General features: G+C 42.2%; 1 protein-coding gene across 2 annotated transcripts in view; it reads left to right on the plus strand.

Annotated features, from left to right (window-relative positions):
- Positions 1-696: 696 nt before the first annotated feature.
- Positions 697-16,637, plus strand: part of LOC117428351 (cytosolic carboxypeptidase 4-like) — a 93,096-nt gene continuing 77,155 nt past the window's right edge. For both annotated transcript variants that reach the window (XM_058995614.1, XM_058995615.1), the window contains exons 1-6: positions 697-874; positions 6,208-6,271; positions 7,131-7,277; positions 8,255-8,386; positions 8,687-8,780; positions 13,222-13,259. In XM_058995614.1, coding sequence (XP_058851597.1) covers positions 824-874; positions 6,208-6,271; positions 7,131-7,277; positions 8,255-8,386; positions 8,687-8,780; positions 13,222-13,259 — 526 coding nt within the window. In that variant the 5' untranslated portion in view covers positions 697-823. The remainder of the gene's footprint in view (positions 875-6,207; positions 6,272-7,130; positions 7,278-8,254; positions 8,387-8,686; positions 8,781-13,221; positions 13,260-16,637) is intronic.

The following is a 16,637-nucleotide window of genomic DNA, read 5'->3' on the forward strand; positions in this document are numbered from 1 at the left end:
GCAGTGCAGTCAGACCCTGTCATAGCTTCTATACACACACACACACAGTAGAGTGTGCAGTGCAGTCAGACCCTGTCATAGTTTCTATACACACACACACACAGTAGAGTGTGCAGTGCAGTCAGACCTTATCATAGCTTCTATACACACACACACACACACACACACACAGTAGAGTGTGCAGTGCAGTCAGACCCTATCATAGCTTCTATACACACACACACACAAACATTTTGAAAACAAAAGTAGTACACTTCCTGTGTCTCAATACTTTGAGAGCAGTGCACATTATTGTGTTTCCTATCACAGCACTGATTGACCCGTTTAAAATAGTTTTCTCCCTTAACACCAGAGCACAAAGGCCCCTGTGTGTACATTTAACTTGATTCACAGAAATAGAAACACAAAAAAACATGGAACCCTGGGAAATTACTGAAGTGCAGGCCTGAATGTATTGATCAGGACTGTTTAAAAAAAACAAAAAAACGACATGTCTAAACACACAGAAACACACACATACTGCAGATCACTGAAACCCCTCTCCTGTCCCACAATCCACCCACTCTGCTCTCCAGAGTCCCTCAGGTCTGTCAGTCTCTTTATATAGGAAACTCGCCTCAACGTCCTGGCACACATGGGCTGATGAATTTATCTCTGGAGATAGAGTTACAGGCTGCAGGCTCCCCCCTCTTCCCCTCCCCTCCCCTCCTGGGCTTTCTTTTTAAATTGTCCTGAGAGTGTGCAGCAGCTCTGCCCCATGGTTTGGATATAAAGTGATCTGCTTTGTGATTATTGTGTCTGTACAGAGCGAGTGCTAGCGGCCATGGCGGGCCCAGGCCCCAGTGGACTGGAGGTGCTGCTCTCAACGTTACAGGTAGGAGACTGCGAGTCCTGTGAGCATGTTCTACTGTCCCGGCAAGCCACTAACTACACCAGCTGAGAGCGGGGAGAGGGAGCATTCTCCTGTTCAGCACCCGTGTCGATGTGAAAAGGGTTTCAACTAAACCCTGAGAACGCTGTACAGCTACGACCAAAAGTGCTGCATCGCCTAGAATTTCAGGACTGAGACGTAATTCAGCAGGTTTCATTCCACTTTATGTTATTGCTCCCTAACCCTAGCATTGTTAGTCTTCATGATAAGTATTCATTTTAAACTGTTGTCAGTATGTTTAAGTGTGGCCTGGATATGAAAAGAGAAATCATTTCAAAGAGTACAGTAGGGAATATGTCTGTTTCTATTGCATTTCAATTACTTACACTATAAAGTTTGTTATCGCTAGTATTCCAAAGAGCTGCATTGTATTTTCAATAAATAACTATAGTAATGACTTAGTTCAGTGGAAACCCTAACCACAACATTGACAGTGTAGTTGGACCCATTATATTGTATCATAGGAGTAAAAGAAATGAGTGTAACATCTTGAAAAATGTACATTATGTAGTTATCCTGCTAAGGATTACATTGTTATAAAAAATAGAGTAAAAAAAAAATCCTAATAATAATCAGAAGAATAATTTAAGAATAGCTGAAAGTTCCTACGTTCCATTTGTGTAGTTGACTTGTGCTTCCAGTTCATTTGTACTCCAGTTTGTTCTGAAGTAACAGCAGTGCTGGCCTGTATAACAAACTCCTTGGTCAGGACTGGCCAGGTGAGACCAGGGCCACACGCTGTCAAGTGCACTACAAGCTACAGCTATGACCACACGTCTTGCATCACCCTATAGAATTCATTCATTTTGCTTCATAAAGTCGAATGAAACTGCTGAATAATCAATCAATCAATCAAGCTTTATTTTATATAGTGCCTTTCATAGTGTTTGGGATTAAATGCATGCTTTGACTGTATTGAAGGAGTGGGAGTGAGGGCTCTCTATAATAACACAGATTGCAGGGAGGGGGTTTGGATTAAATGCATGCTTTGACTGTACTGAAGGAGTGGGAGTGAGGGCTCTCTATAATAACACAGATTGCAAGGAGGGGGTTTGGATTAAATGCATGCTTTGACTGTACTGAAGGAGTGGGAGTGAGGGCTCTCTATAATAACACAGATTGCAAGGAGGGGGGTTGGATTAAATGCATGCTTTGACTGTACTGAAGGAGTGGGAGTGAGGGCTCTCTATAATAAAACAGATTGCAAGGAGGGGGTTTGGATTAAATGCATGCTTTGACTGTACTGAAGGAGTGGGAGTGAGGGCTCTCTATAATAACACAGATTGCAGGGAGAGGGGTTTGGATTAAATGCATGCTTTGACTGTACTGAAGGAGTGGGAGTGAGGGCTCTCTATAATAAGACAGATTGCAAGGAGGGGGTTTGGATTAAATGCATGCTTTGACTGTACTGAAGGAGAGAGAGTGAGGGCTCTCTATAATAACACAGATTGCAAGGAGGGGGTTTGGATTAAATGCATGCTTTGACTGTACTGAAGGAGTGGGAGTGAGAGCTCTCTATAATAACACAGATTGCAAGGAGGGGGTTTGGATTAAATGCATGCTTTGACTGTACTGAAGGAGTGGGAGTGAGGGCTCTCTATAATAAGACAGATTGCAAGGAGGGGGTTTGGATTAAATGCATGCTTTGACTGTACTGAAGGAGAGAGAGTGAGGGCTCTCTATAATAACACAGATTGCAAGGAGGGGGTTTGGATTAAATGCATGCTTTGACTGTACTGAAGGAGAGAGAGTGAGGGCTCTCTATAATAAAACAGATTGCAAGGAGGGGGTTTGGATTAAATGCATGCTTTGACTGTACTGAAGGAGTGGGAGTGAGGGCTCTCTATAATAACACAGATTGCAGGGAGGGAGTTTGGATTAAATGCATGCTTTGACTGTACTGAAGGAGAGAGAGTGAGGGCTCTCTATAATAACACAGATTGCCTCCCCGCATATTTTCATTTCCATGTATCTTTTTCTGCTGCCATCTTAAACACCTCTGCTGCTCATGATAAATTGCGATAAGAGTTGAGCTAACAATGCGTGCAGATATTATTTTCATGTGAAAAACATACGCAGAGCAAAAGCCATGTAGCCTCTCATTGTGTTTTGAGTGTTCAGTATTCAGCAGCAGACACACTGTATAAACAGGGAGCAAAGCCTCTAGCTGAGAGATACTGGAAATATTTGCAGTGATTGTGCAAAGTGCAAACTCACACAGCTCTGGGTCCTGAAGTCATCAGACTCCTCCCACTCACAAAATAAAGAGCAGTATTGTTTTGTCAGCAGGTGATTGTATTGTGGGTCTGGTGTTGTGGGGTGCCGTGGCAAACCTGCTCCACATGCAAGCTGCCAGTGCTTGAAATGGGATTTCAAAAGTACCAGTGCTCAGCACGATCAACACACACACAGATCCAAAGCACAAGCACAAAAACGAAGTCCTGGCCGTGCCAAAGTGAATGGAAAAGGCAGACTGAGACTTTACAGGCAATAGGAGCGGCAATAAGAAACTGTGAGAACATGAACACTGGCATTGAGGATTGAGTCAAAGGAAAACTCCAAACCCTCCAACTGAGCCCAGGGAAACCCTATTCTCAATCTGAGCACGTCCCAAACGAGACCGTTTGAAGTTAAGCAGACATGTTTTACACGATTAACGAGCGTCAGATCATTAATACAAAGACAGAGCCCTCTCTAACTCATGCTGTTTGCTTCCCTCCATTTAAGTGGCAAAGTAATCATTGCTGAGGGTTATAATGGTACTCAAACCAGTGAGTTTCCTTATTGTCGTGAGCACGCCCTCCTCCATTACCACGGCAACATTATCACAATAACTCAAGTGCATCTTCAAAAAACAGGATGAACCTTGGTAGAAACTAAACTCAGACAGAACCCAGGCTGAGAAACATTTAGATTACATCATTAAAAAAGGAGAGAAACATTTAGATTACATCATTAAAAAAGGAGAGAAACATTTAGATTACATCATTAAAAAAGGAGAGAAACATTTAGATTACATCATTAAAAAAGGAGAGAAACATTTAGATTACATCATTAAAAAAGGAGAGAAACATTTAGATTACATCATTAAAAAAGGAGAGATAAATAACTAACAAACCCTGCTTACTTTTCAACGAATACATTTGTGCATAACAGATCTTACAGGAATTATTATTATTATTATTATTATTATTATTATTATTATTATTATTATTATTATTATTATTATTATTATTAATAATAATAATAATAATAATAATAATAATAATATTTTTTGCCATTGAGCTCCTGGATGCTACTTTATTCCTGAATTCACCTCAAATGCTGTAGCATTACCTCCTTAGTTATTTTATACATCGACCGCTGAGCTGGTAAATCCACACATTTATCGGTTAATCTGTAGATGTTCTGATTTTAAAAATGAACCGTAACAGTTGATTGATTTAGTATTGGCGTTGTTACCGTATTGTGAATTTGCATCCATGCATCCAGTAAAACACTGGAGAGCTGCTACAGTATAAAGCAATACCGGACACATGTCACAGAGTTTTTCATTTGGCAAACAGCTTTATAAAACATAGAAACAAAACAAGCTGCTATTCACATCGACAACACAAATCACAGTTTCCTAAATAATAATACAGTAATCCCTTTTTTTACTTGCTGTTTATCATGGTGCTACTTTTTAAATGCTTTTACCTCCCAGGGTTCCTCAGCTGCCCTGCCTTGGAGGGAGCACCCTAGTAGGGGTGAGAGGGAGGTTCGGAGTCTCTGCTCCCCTCTGGGACAGAGCCAGGTGTTATAGTGTTCAGTGGACACCCCGTTTCCTTTTACTGCTCCAGAGTGATAGTACAGTACAGCCATCTTTCCAGTGTGCCCTGCACTAACAGGCTGTTTAAAGTATATCTGTTAGTTGTGACAGGCCCTGGGGAGCAGGTGTCAGGCTGGGTGGGTGACATGTCTCTCCAAGGAGTGCTGGTGAGCACTGGGGTGCCTTTGACGGGTCAGGGACCCATGACAGGGCAGGCAGTGTGTTAATAGTGCAATTGGAAGGCAGCAATAGAAACCGCTAGGTCAAATAAGAAGTGACAGCTGTATACAGTTTGTTCAGCAGAAAACACCCGGCGCAAGTCATTTGTTGATACTGTTCGGGGGTCTGAGTTGATTGCAGTTGTCATTTGATCTGAAAACAAGCACAACTACACTGCAGTGAAAGCTGCTGTAAATCGGTCTGCCAGCATGGGAACTGCACTGCGTCTGCTATTATGAGTGGGGTAATCTCAGACTTGTGCTCCAGCTGCTGTTACATTGCGCTGCATTGAGGTCAGTGTACATGTGGAGTCTATAAGGTTAATGACAGCTTTTTTAGGGTGGCCTAACTAATCTTGATCTGTGTTAGAAACACACTATTTATTTTAATTATCTCTTTCGTGCCAGTCTTTGATTGATTTTTCAATTCAACTGAAAACTGTGGATTTGTCAAAGAAACCGCAGTCATCGAATTCACGAGTCAATTGCTCCTTGTCCTATCTGAATGTCAATTTAGTTTTTAATGTTAACTTGATTTAATGGAAAAAAAGGCATTTTCAATTTGAATTAGTATCTGTTGAACTGCAATTTTTTGTGAGATAAGCAAATCAAAGTATTTCATCTGTGTTCAAAGTAATTCACAGTGGATACACCACTTTTAAAACAACTGCCTTCAAAACAACTCCTCTCGCTACACCTTTCAACCCATTCTTTGTGAAAACATATTTTCTTTGAAGGACACAATGCACTGTTTAGTAACCCATAATAGCTGCCTTCTGAAGAAAGGTGGAAAGAAAATTGCAGGATAAGAGGCAATTGTAACAGAAATGTACGATGTATTGACAGCCACTAATACTAATAATACACATTTTAAAAAAAACACCTCCTTCATACTGTAAAGAAGACGATGCTTCATGCAGCTCTTGACAAAAAGAATGTGTATTTTGCACAGTGATATTATACTGAGACAGCCTTCCTTCTCTTTCTTGCAGGATGCCAGTGACAGTGAAAGCACTCTGAATATTCTCAATGTTTTCTTGCAGGATGCCAGTGACAGTGAAAGCACTCTGAATATTCTCAATGTTTTCTTGCAGGATGCCAGTGACAGTGAAAGCACTCTGAATATTCTCAATGTTTTCTTGCAGGATGCCAGTGACAGTGAAAGCACTCTGAATATTCTCAATGTTTTCTTGCAGGATGCCAGTGACAGTGAAAGCACTCTGAATATTCTCAATGTTTTCTTGCAGGATGCCAGTGACAGTGAAAGCACTCTGAATATTCTCAATGTTTTGGACGAGCTGCTGTCTGCTGGTGAGGAACAGGACAGAGTAATACGTCAGAAGTGTTTAGATGACTTAACAACTAATTGCTCATCATTTATCTGTCAGCATGTTCTAGAATTAATATACCAGTGTGTGAACCTCATTCACATAACCAGCCTGTCTGAACCTCACACCTCACATAACCAGCCTGTCTGAACCTCATTCACCTAACCAGCCTGTCTGAACCTCATTCACATAACCAGCCTGTCTGAACCTCACACCTCACATAACCAGCCTGTCTGAACCTCATTCACATAACCAGCCTGTCTGAACCTCATTCACATAACCAGCCTGTCAGAACCTCATTCACATAACCAGCCTGTCTGAACCTCATTCACATAACCAGCCTGTCTGAACCTCATTCACATAACCAGCCTGTCTGAACCTCATTCACATAACCAGCCTGTCTGAACCATTCCTGAGCATGCTAACAGCAGGGGTGGGAGGTGGTTCACCCCAGGTTTGAGGTGCAGAGCACAGGTCCCAATCACACCCTGTCTGCTTTCAGCTGGGTTCAATGTTTGCCACAATGGCTTCATTTCATGAAAGGAGAAAATCGATACTGTTGTCCAGTATGAGAGGAATTGTCCCTGTGGCACAAACGTGATGACAAACCCCATTTCCTGTTGTTCACAGGCTGCCTCTCTCTGCAGCCTGATTCTCTAGCTGGGTGTGACATTCCCGGGGGTTCACAGTGCACCTCTAATATTACGTGATGAGCAGTTTTATTAGCATTAGAATGAAGGCTATTATTAGAAACTACCAGCCATAGGAAAGCATTCTAAAACATTGCCATTCCGCTGTCTGGCCTGCTGAGCTCATTCCGTCTGTTTCTCTGTGTTTTCCAGGCACTGACAGAAGGATCCACTACATGATCAAGAAGGGAGGCAGTGAGGCTCTACTGAGGACCCTGGTGAACACAGGCTGCAGCCCCTCCCCCAGCTCCTCCATCCTGGTGCCTCTGCTGCACCTCCTCACCAAGGTTGGGCACAGAGGTAAGCCTTTGCTTGCAATCTGTAAACCGAGAGGAGGCAGTGCCAGTTTCATTCTTGAATTAGAGGCAGCACACTCATTGCCCATGCACAGTGTTTGTGTATTTAAGAGCAACCTGAAACTATGGCTATCCATTCTGCATACAGCAGCATGCAGTACCGTGCTTCAGCACTAGAGGGTACACTCCGCTCATTAGACTATCAAACCACTCGGTCTCAGGCAATGCTGTTATTACAGCTGTTAGCTGTGTGTTTATACAATACTGTGCTTGCTGGATCTGTGTAATTGTTTATACTGAGCTGCAGAGACTCTGCAGAGACTCTCTCTACTGACTCTCAGCTGTGTGTTTATACAATACTGTGCTTGCTGGATCTGTGTTATTGTTTATACTGAGCTGCAGAGACTCTCTGCAGAGACTCTCTGCAGAGACTCTCTCTACTGACTCTCAGCTGTGTGTTTATACAATACTGTGTTTGCTGGATTTGTGTTATTGTTTATACTGAGCTGCAGAGACTCTGCAGAGACTCTCTCTACTGACTCTCAGGTGTGTGTTTATACAATACTGTGCTTGCTGGATCTGTGTTATTGTTTATACTGAGCTGCAGAGACTCTGCAGAGACTCTCTCTACTGACTCTCAGGTGTGTGTTTATACAATACTGTGCTTGCTGGATCTGTGTTATTGTTTATACTGAGCTGCAGAGACTCAAGTGTACTCTCAGCTGTTTGTTGTCTGCTGATTTACTGTCATGTGTGAGCATCAGCTTTGCCAAATCTGAGAGATAGATTAGCTGTTCTTGTTTTTATGTGTGAGTGCAAGAGCGTCTGTGTGTGTGTGAGTTCAAATCAAGCCATGTCCCATTAAAATGAGTAATTTTAAACTCTAGAATGTGCTTTTATTTTTTTATATGTTTATTTTTTTATATAACCCTGTATTGTCTTCTGTACAGTGATATGCTGTTAACTGTGTTATCCAAACAGACAAGAAGATTGGCCACAAAGCTGAGAAGGCGGGGGCTGTTCTTCTGCTCCTGGACTTGCTGAGACAGAGCCTGAGTGATGTGAAGATGGCTGTTGCCTGCTTGTGGCTGCTCAGGGTGTATGCGTCCTGCGGTGAGAATCTGAGGGACTGTATCACCACAACACATCAGCACACATTGGGCTTAGCAAACACAAAACCACCGCTATTCCAATCAATAAACAAAGCCTACTACCTGAATATATGTGTCTGTATATCTATATGCCCTGCTTAACTCATCTCTATATGTTTAACTGTAGCTGGGTATTGTATTATTCAGTAGCATTACTATAGAATTAGAGGCTTGAGCGACCTTATTTCCATCCACAGCCCTGGAACTGTTCTGGAAGGTCATTAACCAAACTAATGAACTTTTCTTTCTTTTTCAATTACAGTTTCCACAGCTGCCCTGCTAGGTAAAAATGGAGCTCTGGAAGTTCAGTTTAAGCTCATCGCTCCCCACACCAAGAAAAACACACGCATGGTCAAGTAAGTACATCATGTGATTTCATCATTCTCTGTGTGAGTGACGGCCAACTCTGCAACAAATACATCCTATGCCATAACCTGGATGAGATGAACCACTCCCCAGGGTGTATATGGAGATGAACTAGCTTTCACTGAAACTTACCCAAGCTCCTTTCAAGGTTATTTAGCTGAGTATAGGAGTGGAAGACGAGGGGCTGTTCAGTTTTACACTAAATTCCTTGCTGTCTGTTTGTGGTTTTCTGTTGCTTTATGTTTTTAGCCTTCTGTGCACACTTCATCTGAAGATTGACACCCAATTTGTTTACAATCCTCAAAGGTAGTTTTCGCTGTAGAGACACAAGTTTCCTACCCCCCCCCCCCCCACCCCCCCTTCAAACCTGTCTGCTCTGTGAGTCACAGTTCTGCTCCTGTTACTCCTTGCACAAACAGACATGTGTTTCAGTTTCTACATTTCACTGTGATCGCTCTGCTGGGCTAATCATTCCAGCTGAACCCACACAGAAGGGCACCTGAGCGCAAAGATAATCCTCTATTGGAGGTGGAGGTTCAGCATTGAGGCTATCATACTATCACTGCATATTTATTCTGGATTATCTCGTATGCACACTGGATTCATCTACAAAATAATCACTTTATTCATAGCCAAGATTCACAGCCCTTCCACTGCAGTGCACTGCATATGGAACAAAATGCTGTGAATTCTAGAAACTTAGCAATGATTATGTAATTATAGCCAGCATTGCAGAAGTGAAGCAGGGAAGCGGGGAGTAGGACATAGCTCTAGAGAAATGTTCTCTTGCACTTAATCAGTGGATAGTAAGCCTGGGTAAATGTAGTATTCAAATGGCACTTTCTTAGGCGTTCTGTAGAACGTGGTATAACACACTCAGAAACAGTTGAAATTGCATTTTAATACTCCAACGTGCAGTAATAAATAAACGCGTGATCAAGTTTATCCCTCTTGCTGTAAATTGCTTTTTAATGTTATTTATTATAGTAGGTCCAAAAACTGCTCCTCTCTTATCCAGGTTATACTGTTGCATTTGCATTATCAGGAGCACACGTTCTTTCTAGAAGCTTCTATGCATTGCAGGGTCTACACACACCCATGCCATCTCTAGTCCTTCAAACAGCTTCAGTGATGACACTCAGTGCTTGATATGACAGCGAATGGTTCGCCGATAAGAGAAGCAACACTTCAGTATTAATGGCATCGTTCCACGATGAAGCAGGTTGGCAACACAGAGACAATCCAGACACCCACCTGTCTTGTCTTGCCAGATCACTTTTTAAGGGCTCTATTTTGATGCACAAGATTAATAAAATACTGTTAATGAAAGTTGTTACTGGCTGGCTGTGAGCCTGTGAGCTGGCTTTGTTTGCCTTTGTGTTTAGTTGTCTTTTGTAATGTTTGGAATGGCAGTTATGAAAAAGGCCTGGTAAACAAAGCTTGACCTGCCATGGATACTGCTGCCTCTCTCTCTCTCTCTCTCTCTCTCTCTCTCTCTCTCTCTCTCTCTCTCAGAAGGTTTAGTCTCTTCCAGTTGCCACTGGCAGATGTGCATATGTTTATTTATGATTATTACCAACCTAATGGTCTCTGCCAAACAATCCAAATGCTGTTAAATTATCAGCTCTAAAAACACACAGCTGTTTCTCCAAACAATCTAACAAGTAGCCCTGTGACAAATGGCAGCACAGCAGTCAGGTTTAGCCAGCTATCATCTGTTCACCCAACCATCTGTGTAAGAAATGCATCTTGGGCAGATTTGAAGGCTGCTTTTTTTAAATTGAAGAATTCAGATCAATCTGGTCTTGTCATTTTAGGCTGCCTCTGGACTACAACTGTGTTCACCTAACTGTTTAAATACCTTCTCTGCTGTTTTTCTTTACTGAAGTCATATCAAAGCTCCCTCTCTCTCTACTCCACACAATGGGAATTCATTAAATGATGGCATTGTGAAAAAGAGGTTGTGTGTCCTGATCCGTAAGCAAACGCGTCACACAGCTACTTGTGATTCACTAAGTGTTTAGTGGATGATGAAGTAATAAATAGGGACAGGGCTGCAGACAAGGCACTAGGGGATCCTGGGAGTAATCAATGCGGGTTCTACCATATTTTGGCCTTTTGTCTAATGAGTCTATCATTAATGATCATTTCATCTTATCACACATCTGTTCAAAATAATCCAGTACTATGTATCGAATGTGGAACTTGTTCATATCGTAGCGTTACTTCAACAAATTGTTACACTTGCAGTAGTGTCTCCCTGATATATTGATTATATACCCATTGTTTTATACTGTGAGATTACCACATATATATTCAAATCCAAATTCTACTTCAGATAATAATAATAATAATAATAATAATAATAATAATAATAATAATAAAACACATTGATTGATGAATAATCTCCCTAGAAAGAAAATTGAAATTAGCCTCTGTTAGGAACTACCCTGAGGAAGTCATTTATTTGAAAGAGAAGACAATGAAAAAGGAAGTTAGCTGCTGTTAACATTTGCATTGTTGGGGATTTTTGCACAAATTACACGGTTGGAGGAAAAACAACAATAAGCCCATACCTGGGACCGCATCCCTCGACGATTGTACTTCTAATCTGGAAAGCATTTCAACCTGCTGAAAGCTACACATCAGATTGCAGTAGAGCAGTAGAAACAGCGATTACCAACCCCCTGTCAATTATCAACCCCCTGCCAATTACAACCCTCCTGCCAATTTTCAACCCCCTGCCAATTACCAACCCCCTGCCAATTACCAACCCCCTGCCAATTACCAACCCCCTGTCAATTACACCCCCCCTGCCAATTACCAACCCCCTTCCAATTACAACCCTCCTGCCAATTACCAGCTCCCTGCCAATTATCAAACCCCCTGTCAATTACCAGCCCCCTGCCCCTGAGCGCCCCTCCCACTGGGATCTGGTAGAAGCACGCTCTGGGTCATTATTTACAGGTAAAAGCACTTCTAACATTTCTAGCGTCATTTAATACAGAGAAAGTGCACCCCATGTATAACACACAGAAATGCATCTCAACTTTAACTAGCACTGTCCTGAAAGTGAAGATACCTTCAGATAATGGGATTGTATAGTAAAGTCTAACTAGCACTGTCCTGAAAGAAAAACATCTCTTTAAAGGCTTTGCCTGCAGAGAGGCTCAGGAATTAAACATCCAGTCTGGATCAGTCCAGTGGTCTTCCTGATGAGAAAACACTGAATTCCTCCTTTTACTGTACTGAGTTCCTGCAATGCTGTTGAGGGGGCGAGGTATACCATGATGGATTTGCCATTAGCACACACACAGCATGAATGTGTAATGTAGAGCTGTGGTATAATGCACTTGATGTGAGTTTCTATGCATTGGTAATGTGCTTTTGTATGAATGCATAATGCATGTGTTCATACAAGTGTAATGTAGGACTACAAATCAGTCCTGGTAATACGTAATGGCTTTCAAAGGATGTGAAGATTAATCACTGTGCATGAAGCTGTTGTTAAAGTGATATCTGACCCAATTTTAAAACAAGTTAAAAGACAAAGGAACATGATCTGTGTGGAATAAAAACCATTGCAATGGTATTAAACTAGCGAGAAACATCTTACCCTAAGACTGCTTTTTAATTATAGCACTGCTATCTTTTTAGCAGATTTAACAAAGTACCGGATAAAAAACGATTCTATCTGTGTGCAATTATTTAACGTTAATGCTGCATAAAGTGGTAGGAGCCATCAGGGTTATTCATCGCCGCTGCTGTTTGCTTTCCTGTTTGGTAGTTTTTACAAGTCGCTATAGGGACAGTGACATCATAATTCAAACTTCACCCCGGGGCTTGAGAGGTAAACTGTTATTATGAGTGATTTCCTGTTACAGCATTAGCTTTATTTCATTCATCAAACCATGTGTGTTTGCCTTTCACCTCATCAATATAAGCTCCATCATTGTTGTTCCTCACCAAAGAGAATCTGCACTCTCTTTATTTACTAACATGACACGCTTGAATGCTTAGGAATACAATTTAAAATGTGATTCTGCTATTAATAAACACGCTCTCATGCTATTGATCTGTTTCTACATGCATGATATAATATGAAGTAATACTGTATAGTGTATGAGTTAATTCCTGAGATAGTTTTTGTTACAAACAGATGGATGGTAAAATGTCATCAGTGTGTCAGTGTTTCTATGACTTTACAACTTGCTTAACAGTGCATTTTTATACATAATTGATATGGTGCTGGAAACCTGAAGTGTTACAGAGTGAACACTGAACGCTGACAGAATCTTTGAAATGTTGCCAAGGCAGCGCCAGCATTCCTGGATGGAATAGAAGGCGTGGGAAGATTCTCAGATTTTCTGTAAATGCTTTTGTTAAGAGGAGCCATATATATATAAAAAATAATATCTTTTTTTTTTACAGGGCAGCAATTGATGCACTAGCAGCATTGTTAAATTCAAGTAAGTTTTTGTTTTATACTGCAGTATAGGTGTGGGTACACCTATACTGTGTGTGTGTGTGTGTGTGTGTAAGGGTAAGGATCAGTTTGTATGCTTGGAGAATACAATATTCATAATATTTAAATGTTCCACTCAGTTAAACAACATCGGAGACAGCATAGCTAGCAATTATTAATTACCTAAGTAATTTGTTAAAAATTGTGATGAATCAGAAGGTTTCCTGAAAGACTGCTGAATCCTCTGCTTCTCCATGGAGCTGACACTATAGCCTCTCAGCACTGGCAATAGGAAGCTCCCCACAGAGAGAGCCTGCTCCTAGTGGAGGAGGGCAGGTCAGTCTCCATGCCACCCCACAGAGAGAGCCTGCTCCTAGGGGAGGAGGGCAGGTCAGCCTCCATGCCTCCCCACAGAGAGAGCCTGCTCCTAGGAGAGGAGGGCAGGTCAGACCCCATGCCTCCCCACAGAGAGAGCCTGCTCCTAGGAGAGGAGGGCAGGTCAGTCTCCATGGCTCCCCACAGAGAGAGCCTGCTCCTAGGAGAGGAGGTCAGGTCAGCCTCCATGCCTCCCCACAGAGAGAGCCTACCTGAAATGGAATCTGTCCTGGAGGCAAAAGGCTGTTGCCGCTGTATTTTCGTCCCAATATCATTTGAGGAAATGAAATGCGATTTCTAATATTAGTCTGGTTGAGCTGAAATGTGTTGCATTTTATGAAATCTTTTATTTCCTACACATCATTTAAGGCAGTGAGCATCAACAATTTACAGCACAAAGAAAAACAAAATGCAAGCCGTTGTATCTATTAAAGGAAATTGCAGGAGTTGTGTAAAACCTGCCTTTGCGACCCACTGAGACCTGCTGTAAATTAGCGATGACTGCTGTGTCAACGAGAAAGAGCCTGTCTGCATAATTGCATTCACATTGCGAGTAATGAAACGTTTTAAAAGCACAGCAGTAACCAGGCAGCTGTTTTGGCAGTAGTCGGCATGAATAGAGGCTGCTGGGAATGAACTCCAGGAGGAATAGAAAACTTTTGGGTCTTGCTCTTGACTCCACTTTGTTTAACAAGGAGACAGGGTCTCAGTTTACAAAGCTTGTCCCAAGTGTGCAATTTGCAAATTTATTATAAAAGGAAAACAAAACTGTCAGCATCACAAATCTAGTGTGAAGAAGCTCAGAGGGTTCAGAGATGATCTTTGTGAATATCCTGACTCCAGCTTAGAAAACGGCAGAAAAAAAGAAACTTCCATACACTGTATCCTGGCTAATTCATACACTGTATCCTTGGCTAATTCAAAGAAAAGCGTACTGTAATGCAAGTAAGGAATCCCATGCAAGCATGGTGAGTCCCAGCTAGGTTCTGTAAGATCACTGTGCAGAAAGCATGGTGAGTCCCAGCTAGGTTCTGTAGGATCACTGTGCAGAAAGCATGGTGAGTCCCAGCTAGGTTCTGTAGGATCACTGTGCAGAAAGCATGGTGAGTCCCAGCTAGGTTCTGTAGGATCACTGTGCAGAAAGCATGGTGAGTCCCAGCTAGGTTCTGTAGGATCACTGTGCAGAAAGCATGGTGAGGCACAGCTAGGTTCTGTAGGATCACTGTGCAGAAAGCATGGTGAGGCACAGCTAGGTTCTGTAGGATCACTGTGCAGAAAGCATGGTGAGGCACAGCTAGGTTCTGTAGGATCACTGTGCAGAAAGCATGGTGAGGCACAGCTAGGTTCTGTAGGATCACTGAACAGCAGGCATGGTAAACTGCAGAGCTCTGTTGTACACTGTCTCCAGAGAGCGGAGTCACGGAAACCCGTTCCCTCTGCAGGAAGCTTTCTGCATCATTCACTCTCCTCACTGTGAGTCAGTGTCTGCTTGGAGGCAGGGGAATGCTATGTGTGACCACCCAGAAAAGCATTCCTTTAAACGCTGCTGTTAGTATATAGCAGGTAGGTGGGTTTGATTTCACAGCAAAGCTGTTCCTCTACCTGTCTGCTGGTGGCAGTATGGACTTGTGCTACTCCGGCTGAGTGGGCTGTTTTTGTGTGAGGTCAGGTTGTTCTGCATGATGCAATTGGTTATTATGCACTGTTTTCCAGCTAGCCTTATGTCTATTTAAAGATACAAAACGCAGAGTTTTTCTCCCCTCTCTTTAATCAAGTGCTGATTGCTCATCATATTGTTCAGATGTAAGTAGGTGGGATGTCAGCAGCAGCTCCAGTCCCCAGTACACAGTGTTCTCTAATGAATCAGCACCCATCAACACATCTTACAAACATCACTGGATTAAATGCATCAAATGTCAACTGGATTCAATGCATTCAAATTATTAACTTTTGCTAAACATGTTACTAAGCATTCATAACAGAGGCAGTCCAACAGCCCAGCGTGGTTTTGAAGTGGACAATCCCCGGCCTGCAGTATCTCAGTATGGATTTGAAGTGCACACTCCCCTGCAGTATCTCAGTATGGTTTTGAAGTGCACACTCCCCTGCAGTATCTCAGTATGGTTTTGAAGTGGACACTCCCCTGCAGTATCTCAGTATGGATTTGAAGTGCACACTCCCCTGCAGTATCTCAGTATGGTTTTGAAGTGGACACTCCCCTGCAGTATCTCAGTATGGTTTTGAAATGCACACTCCCCTGCAGTATCTCAGTATGGTTTTGAAGTGCACACTCCCCTGCAGTATCTCAGTATGGATTTGAAGTGCACACTCCCCTGCAGTATCGCAGTATGGATTTGAAGTGCACACTCCCCTGCAGCATCTCAGTATGGTTTTGAAGTGGACACTCCCCTGCAGTATCGCAGTATGGATTTGAAGTGCACACTCCCCTGCAGCATCTCAGTATGGTTTTGAAGTGCACACTCCCCTGCAGTATCTCAGTATGGATTTGAAGTGGACACTCCTCTGCAGTATCTCAGTATGGATTTGAAGTGGACACTCCCCTGCAGTATCTCAGTATGGTTTTGAAGTGGACACTCCCCTGCAGTATCTCAGTATGGTTTTGAAGTGCACACTCCCCGGCCTGCAGGATCTCAGATGGACCAGGCAGTCCAGTTCTGTTTTAGATGACTCTGATTTTGTGCTAATTCACAACATGGACCCTGATGCGCTGATCCTGTCTGTCTAAACAGTGCCTTATATCGTCTACAAACCATTCTCATAGACTTTCTGTCTGTCTGTATATAATATACCGTTACAGACTGTACCAGAAATGGACCATTTCAAAGAGACTTGGTAAGCCACATTTCAACGATACTTCTTTCTCTGCTCTTCCTTGAATGCTTCATTATTGGATCTAGTTTTGAGCTTGCAATTTATTCTAAAATAATTGTGATAGATATTTACATTATAATGATATTTACATTTAGGTTATAATTTTGACACACGG

The sequence above is a fragment of the Acipenser ruthenus genome, chromosome 21, assembly GCF_902713425.1.
Source record: "Acipenser ruthenus chromosome 21, fAciRut3.2 maternal haplotype, whole genome shotgun sequence".
Lineage (NCBI taxonomy): Eukaryota > Metazoa > Chordata > Actinopteri > Acipenseriformes > Acipenseridae > Acipenser > Acipenser ruthenus.